This window comes from Maniola hyperantus, chromosome 1 (assembly GCF_902806685.2).
Source record: "Maniola hyperantus chromosome 1, iAphHyp1.2, whole genome shotgun sequence".
Taxonomy (NCBI): domain Eukaryota; kingdom Metazoa; phylum Arthropoda; class Insecta; order Lepidoptera; family Nymphalidae; genus Maniola; species Maniola hyperantus.
In genome coordinates this window covers 1,199,925-1,208,274 of record NC_048536.1, presented here as the reverse complement: position 1 = coordinate 1,208,274, position 8,350 = coordinate 1,199,925, and the positions used below count along the sequence as shown (strand labels likewise).

The 8,350-nt window shown below is 42.6% G+C and overlaps 2 protein-coding genes across 3 annotated transcripts in view; one reads left to right on the top strand and one right to left on the bottom strand.

Moving 5' to 3' along the window:
* Positions 1-8,350, bottom strand: part of EMC5 (ER membrane protein complex subunit 5) — a 216,113-nt gene that overhangs the window by 103,432 nt on the left and 104,331 nt on the right. The gene's annotated exons all lie outside the window — the stretch shown is intronic.
* Positions 480-8,278, top strand: LOC117989016 (sodium/potassium-transporting ATPase subunit beta-2-like). 2 transcript variants are annotated; one of them, XM_069501011.1, is made up of 7 exons: positions 480-590; positions 3,275-3,386; positions 4,304-4,423; positions 5,162-5,352; positions 6,400-6,489; positions 7,119-7,302; positions 8,079-8,278. In XM_069501011.1, the coding sequence occupies exons 2-7, from the start codon at positions 3,302-3,304 to the stop codon at positions 8,183-8,185; spliced, it is 777 nt and encodes a 258-aa protein (XP_069357112.1). In that variant the 5' UTR covers positions 480-590; positions 3,275-3,301; the 3' UTR covers positions 8,186-8,278. The 2 variants fall into 2 exon arrangements, with proteins under 2 accessions (XP_069357112.1, XP_069357117.1); XM_069501016.1 differs by lacking the exon at positions 480-590 and adding an exon at positions 2,222-2,342.

The window sequence follows — 8,350 nt, the reverse complement described above, 5'->3', positions numbered from 1 at the left end:
TGGCGATCAGCGGGAAGCGAGTGTGTAGTTTCGATAGTTTTGTCGCCGGGCTATAAGCGAGTGTGCAAGTGCGACGAGCGGTTACTCGCGCCATTCGCCCGCGGTCGCTCGGTCCTGTGCAAACCTGCGCGCACGTTACACGTGTTCAAGCGAGCGAGCATCGCTGAGCGAGTTTATTTTTGAAAGCTCGTCGCTCAGCGACAAAACTAGTAAAGCGAGTCGTCACCGGCAGTGTGAACAGTCAGAGAGCAACTTTTGATATGTGCATCTCTTTCGTTTACACGGAATGTACATTTATTGTGAGTTTCTTGAAAGAGAAAATCGCTGATAGTTAGTCGTTTTCTCGCCGGCGGCGGTCGGAGCACTGCCTTACTCTTGCTACATGAATTTTGTTCCGTCAATCGATATATTATTATCCTGTATAATATAATTATATCGATATAAGCCTGTCTGTAGCCAACCTATTGCCGGGCGGACCACTTGTTTTGGCTGCCAAGTGTCAGACGTCAGTGATAAAGTAGGGTTCATCGAGTCAAGTTGCCGGTGTCCTCTTATCGCCGCACGCAGCTAGAGCTCTGCCTAAATCTGTTGTAAGTACACTTTAACTTTTTAACATACTGTGAACAAGATATCTGCATGTATCTCGCATCTACAGTTCGTTGCCACAATTAAAGAATTGGTTATTGAATGAAATATTTGTTAGTTGTAACTCACGGGAGGCGCGGGGCGCCGCACGGTGACCTCATGGCCTTGTGTGCTTGGACGCTAGGAACCGGTTCCGCATAAATTATTAGGGACACGCAAGGGAAAACGTTGTATCTCAGGTATTGGCAATTTTGAGTTACGGTCATATTCGAGTTCAGTAAAAAATTATGAACTTTTTAGCTCTTTACAAAGAACTTGTAAAGAGAAACAGAGAAAGAAAGTTAGAAATAAACGAAGAACTTACGAACGTGAAAAAAATGTGAGGTTAACTGAGATAGCAAAAAGGGTACCTACCTATCTAGAGCAGAAGAGCTGCTGCTCACAATTTTTTTAAGCCATTCATAATATTACTCACTCCTACTTAGGTAGGTAGATAAAATAAGCAAACTTAATTATGTCTAATTCCGTTGTACACAAATTCAAAACTTAACTAAAATGACACGTCTAAATCTATTGCTATCCCTTTCATAATGTTGCTTGCGGAAAATCCAAAAGTCATTTGTGGGTATGGGTATTACCTTTTATAATAAAATCCCGCAAACTATTTTGGACTTACCTTTGCACAAGTTTAAAAAATCTATTAAAAATATGCTCCTGAAAAAAGCATATTACAAAATTAAAGATTATCTAAATGATAAAAGAGCGTGGATTTGACCTGCAGCTCGTTCCGGCAACGCACAAGACTGCAAATACTATTTTATACATGGCATAATCTTGTACCTCTTGACGACCTCCCTGGCGCAGTGGTGAGCGCTGTGGTCTTATTAGTGGGAGGTCCCGGGTTCGATTCCTGGCAGGGGTTTGGAATTTTATAATTTCTAAATTTCTGGTCTGGTCTGGTGGGAGGCTTCGGCCGTGGCTAGTTACCACCCTACCGGCAAAGCCGTGCCGCCAAGCGATTTAGCGTTCCGGTACGATGCCGTGTAGAAACCAAAGGGGTATGGGTTTAATAAAAACTGCCATACCCCTTCCAGGTTAGCCCGCTATCATCTTAGACTGCATCATCACTTACCATCAGGTGAGATTGCAGTCAAGGGCTAACTTGTATCTGAATAAAAAAAAAAAAAAACCTATATCAAATATTTGAAAAGAGCAACCGCCGAGTTTCTTGCTGGTTCTTCTCGGTAGGAAAGGCATTCCGAACCAGTGGTAGATGCATCCGACTATTCGTAAGTACTTGTAAAAGTTTATCCGAATAAAAAAGATTTTTATTTTTATTTAAAAGGATAGTAGGTAGATTTAGACCCGTTAATTTAGTTTTGTTTAGAGATTGTGTACAAGAGAATCGGCCCCGCGCTCAACTTGTGTCAAATTTTCAAGGTTGTTTGGTCTCAAATCTTAGAGGAAATGGTACTGTAGGTAAATTGAGCTGTCCTGTCAAGTGGACAAAAATGAGTTAGGTGTACCTTATTGCTTACAACGAGGCGTGGTAGTAACGTGAGAATGTTGTTATTGTATGGTGTGGCCACTGTCCAAGTGTCCAGTGTCCCGCGCCACGCGCGCTGGCCGGACGTGTAAACACTCATTAACATCATCATCATGATCAACCCATCGCCGGCTCATTACAGAGCACGGGTCTCCTCTCAAAGTGAAAAAGGGTTTGGCCATAGTCTCTTGACGACCTCCCTGGCGCAGTGGTGAGCGCTGTGGTCTTAATAGTGGGAGGTCCCGGGTTCGATTCCTGCCAGGGGTTTGGAATTTTATAATTTCTAAATTTCTGGTCTGGTCTGGTGGGAGGCTTCGGCCGTGGCTAGTTACCACCCTACCGGCAAAGCCGTGCCGCCAAGCGATTTAGCGTTCCGGTACGATGCCGTGTAGAAACCAAAGGGGTATGGGTTTAATAAAAACTGCCATACCCCTTCCAGGTTAGCCCGCTATCATCTTAGACTGCATCATCACTTACCACCAGGTGAGATTGCAGTCAAGGGCTAACTTGTATTTGAATAAAATAAAATAAAAGTTTACCACGCTGGCCATGTGCGGATTGGTAGACTTCACACACCTTTGAGAACATTATGGAGAACTCTCAGGCATGCAGGTTTCCTCACGATGTTTGCCTTCTACGTTAAAGCAGTATTATTTAATTACATAAAACGCACATAACTCCGAAAAGTTAGAGGTGCGTGCCCGGGATCGAACACCCGACCTTCGATTAGAAGGCGGACGTCCTAACCACTAGGCTATCACAGCTTAGCTTTCACTGATAGAGTGCTTATATTATTATTCCCGATTGCTTTAAGTTATAAAACTTCTAGCTGATGCCCACGACTTCGTCCGCGTGGAATTAGGTATTTTAAAAATCCCGTGGGAACTTTTTGATTTTCCGGGATAAAATGTAGCCTATGCCACTCTCCAGGTCTTTAACTATACCCATGTAAAAAATCACGTCAATCCGTTACACCGTTGCGACGTGATTGAAGAAAAAACCAACAAACCAAAAAACCAACAAACAAACACACTTTCGCATTTATAATATGGGTACTTATAAAACTATATATTATGTCACGTGGACGAAGTTCGGGCGAAATTCAATACATTTATTAAAATACTTAAACTTCTCTTTCCACAGTCATAATCCTGGTAACTGATAATCGAGATGATTCTGGTGCAGTTCCTCGCCGTGACGCTGGCCATCTGCTCCAGATGGCAGATAGACGCGAAGGCAGTCGCCAGTAGTCCTGGTAATAACAACTCATTTACTGTAATCCAAAGCTAGAATCAGTGAGCCTCTTCGACCAGTAATCAATCTATCTGTAATCTGTCCATAAGTTAACAAAAAATAGAAATACAATAAAATCACGCAAATCACTATTGTAATTGCTTAATTTTGAACTGAGAATATTTTCCTTTTTGGGAGTCGATTAAAAATCCCGTGAAAACTTTTTGATTATCCTGGATACAGTTTTCCCATCGCTAAGGTCTGGCTCGATTGCTGTAGAATGACAGCTACAATATCACGATCGTAATCATCGCTGATTGGTTGACGCTCGCTTACTATTGGCTACAATGCATTACATTGGTAGGTACCGAAAATTCAGCCAATCACAACAATTGCGATTGTAACATTGATTGATATCGGTTTTCCGGAATTGACCTACGGTTTAGAGGTTGAGCCGTGAAAAGGTAACAGACAAATTAACAGTAGGGCGATTTTGTAAAACCTGCATCAATCATTATTACAATCTCAATTGTTGTGATTGGCTGAATTTGTGCTATTATTATTAGCCCAAACTATTAGCAAGCTGAAGTGGCAGTGGGCAGGTCATGCCTGTCGTAGAGGCGATGGCCGTTGGAGCCGGAAAGTCCTTGAGTGGAGACCGCGTTTAAGCAAGCGTAGTGTGGGACGCCCTCCAGCACGATGGACCGACGATATAAAGAGGCTGGCGGGAAGTGGCTGGATGAGGAAGGGTGTGGTTCCCATCTTTAGGGGAGACCTATGTCCAACAGTGGGCGTCCACAGGCTGATGATGATGATGTGCTATTATTTATTGTTGCAAAAATGCATTGTAGCCAATAGAGAGCGAGCGTCAACCAATCAGAGATGATTGCGATCGTGACATTTTAGCTGTCATTCTACCTAGATTTTCGCATTGTTCAGGTCTTGACTTCGTACCGAGGCCGGACCCTGCCGATACGGACAACACTCTCATCTATTACAAGTCCCGGGACGACGCCTCCGTGCTCAAATGGACCTCCAAGATTGATGAATTCTTGCAACGTAAGTTTCTGTTCTGTTACATTTTAAAAAGTCAAGTAAAGTTAGAGCTGTGAAGCGCGACCGCGACCTGCGACCGCGACCTGCGACCGCGACCTGCGACCGCGACCTGCGACCGCAACCCTCGACACTTGGAAAGCGACGCTTGCACTGCTTTGTATAGAAATGTAGAGCGTTTTAGAGAGCAACCGCTGTTCGTCGCGACTTTATCGCCGCCGCGCGTTTCGTTTGCGTACGTCGCCGAAAGTGATGAACATCGATCTTTAGAAAGAGACAGTCCTAGTCGGCTAATTTCGGCTTCGGAGAGCGTTATCTCTGTCGCAAACTACCTATGTGACGTTTTGAAGTCGTTGCTCAATGACATTTCAATCATGGGGTTATTCAAGGGGCGGACCAACAAATTCCTAAAAGGCCGGTAAAGCATCGGCGGTTCCTCTGGTGCTGCAAATGTTCATGACGTATGAAGTCACGGGCGTCAGCTAGTAAGACATATTTTTCAGTAGCTGGTGCCCGCGACTTCGTCCGTGTGGAATTTGGTTTTTAAAAATCCCGTAGGAACTCTTTGATTTTCCGGGATAAAAAGTAGCGTGTCACTCTCCTGGTCTTTATCTATACCCTGTACCCATGCAAGAAATCACGTCAATCCGTTGCACCGTTGCGACGTGATTGAAGGACAAACCAACAAACAAACACACTTTCGCATATTTTATAAGAAGGGTACCTACTGATAACCTGTTTCAGCTTACAACTACACAGCACAGAATGCACGCGGGCCGCTAAACATCATTGCCTGCTCAGCTGATGCACCTATTTTCGGAGACCGTTACTGCGATGTAGATCTTCGCGAGTTCGAACCGTGCACCTCTGCGAACAAGTATAACTACGACACCTACCACAGGGCGCAGCCTTGTGTGTTCCTCAAACTGGACAAGGTAGAGAAGTTTGACTATTTTTTGGGTTCCGTACCTCAAAATGAAAAACGGAACCCGTGCAGGATCACTTTGTTGTCTCCGTCTGTTTGTCGGTCTTTCAAGAAACCTACAGGGTACTTTCAATTGAATTAGAATCATGAAAGTAGGTAGGTCTAATAGCAGAACATAAGAGGAAAAATCTGAAAACTGTGAATTTGTGGTTACATCACACAAAACAAATTAAATTGTGGTCATGAACTAATAATTAGTATTTTAAATTTTCGAAGTAAGATAACTATATCAAGTGGGGTATCGTATGAAAGGGCTTCACCTGTGCATTCTAAAACAGATTTTTATTTATTTTTATGCATCATAGTTTTTGAATTATCGTGCGAAATGTCAAAAAAATAGGACTGTAGTACGGAATCCTCGGTGCGCGAGCCTGACTCGCACTTGGCCGGTGTTTTTTAAATAGTCAAACTTGTAATAACTAAACTAAAACTAATTTGATTGTTTGAATTTCTGATTAATTTTAAATCATCATCATCATCATGATCAACCTATCACCGGCTCACTACAAAGCACGGGTCTCCTCTCAGAGTGAGAACGGGTTTGGCCATAGTCTACCACGCTGGCCATGTGCGGATTGGTAGACTTCACACACCTTTGAGAACATTATGGAGAACTCTCAGGCATGCAGGTTTCCTCACGATGTTTTCCTTCACTGTTAGAGAAAGTGATATTTAATTAATTAAAACGAACCATAGAAATCAGAATAATGATTTATAATGACGGTTCTAAACACTTTGTTATATTTCAGTTCATCTCTTTTTATCTTTTCGCGCTTCCAAAGATAATAATGATAAAGATTATACATATCTCACATCCGGTTTTACTCACATGTTTAGTCGACGCTAGCCCGACTAGTTTCGAACCCATCCGGGGATTTTAAAAGGGACTCAGTTCGCGCACGCATTGCAGTTGAGACTGCGCGCCGCGCGCGTCGCTGCCTGCACGGCCCACTTTAATGATAAAGATGTCAAAATAATAAAAGATTATGTTTTGTAGCTCGTCAACTGGATACCAAATCCGTACAACACCACGGAAGACGTGCCAACAGATATGCCAGACGGTCTGAAGCAGCACATTGACAATGTTGTAAGTATCTTGCATTAGATCATCATCATCATGATGAACCCATCGCGGGCTCGCTACAGAGCACGAGTCTCCTCTCAGAGTGAGAAGGTAGTCTTAGGATTGGTAGACTTCACTCGCCTTTGAGAACGTTATGGAGAACTCTCAGGCAGACAGATTTCCTCACGATGTTTTCCTTCACCGTTAAAGCAAGTGATCAGTACCCTTAATATAAATGCGAAAGTGTGTTTATTTGTTGGTTTGTCCTTCAATCACGTCGCAACGGTGCAACGGATTGACGTGATTTTTTGCATGGGTATAGATGAAGACCTGGAGAGTGACATAGGCTACTTTTTATCCCGGAAAATCAAAGAGTTCCCACGGGATTTTTAAAAAAACCTAATTCCACGCGGACGAAGTCGCGGGCATCAGCTCTGTCTGGATGTCTGGATGTTTGGATGTTTGTTACTCAATCACGCAAAAACGGCTGAACGGATTTGAATGAAATTTGGAACGAAGATAGATTATACCCTGGATTAACACATATGCTACATTTTATCCTCGAAAATCAGAGAGTTCCCACAGGATTTTTAATTCCACGCGGATGAAGTCGCGGGCATCAGCTATTAAAGAATGTTTATTTGGTTCTACAGTCTGGCAGTAAAGATGCAAACAGAGTGTGGGTGTCCTGCGAAGGCGAGAATCCAGCTGATGTGGAGTTCATTGGGCCGATAAAGTACCTCCCTACTCGAGGGTTCCCGACGTACTTCTTCCCTTACAAAAACCAGGAGGGCTACCTCAGTCCACTCGTTGCCGTCCAGTTTGAGAGGCCGAGGAGTAAGTTCTGACAATTGGGTATTTGACTCCAATTTTTTATTACTTAATTATAAACTAGGATAAAAATAATGACGTAAATTGAAAAAACTAATTAAATCGATCAAATAATAAAATAGTTATACGCATTTAAATATTTCTGATTAGACAGAGATAGCGATATAAAATTTTGACGTCACACATTACTAATGCCATAGTAGCTTCGTGCGGTTTCATACAAATTTTCGTTTTGCGAGAAAGGGATAGAAGACCCTCCCACTCCAAAATTAAAATACCTGTAACTTTGGAAATCTTTGTTGGATTTTAATATTTTTTTCAGCGTAGGTAGGTACGTCATTATTTTTATCCTAGTTTATAATGAAGTAATAATACATATTTATCAAAATCAAAAGTAGGAAAATACTTGTTGTTCTACGAACATCTGATATACAGAGAAAAATTGAGACAAAATTCTATAGAAAAAGCTTACCTACATAAGTAATTTTTATCCCTAACTACTAATTTTATAAATGCAGAAGTGGATCTGTCTATCTGTCGTCTACTAGCTTTCACAGTTCATCCATTTGAGCGATATTGCCGAAATTGGTTAAAGAGATAGCTTGCTTTTTGGGGAAGGACATAGGCTACTTTTAGTCCCGGAAAATCATAGAGATCACCCCGCCGCGCCGGAATGGGAGATTTCTGTTGAGAGGACGCAGTGGCGAACACGGACCTCAGGCAATATTCCGTGAAATTACTGGATCACGAGTGCTTTTGTAAATCAATCGTTGTCATTGCAGAGGGAATCGTTATCAACATCAAGTGTACAGCGTGGGCGAGGAACATCCTCCACGACGGGACCGAGCGACGCGGCTCCGTGCACTTCGAGCTGATGATCGACGAGTAGATACATCAAGAGTAAAGCAACTATCGTCATCGCAATGTCTCGCTGCACGCGGGGCAATAGAACGGCTTTTGTTGTCAAGCAAACAACAAAAGACGTTTTTAACCGACTTCAAAAAAGGAGGAGGTTCTCAATTCGTCGGAATCTTTTTTTTTTATTTTTTTTATT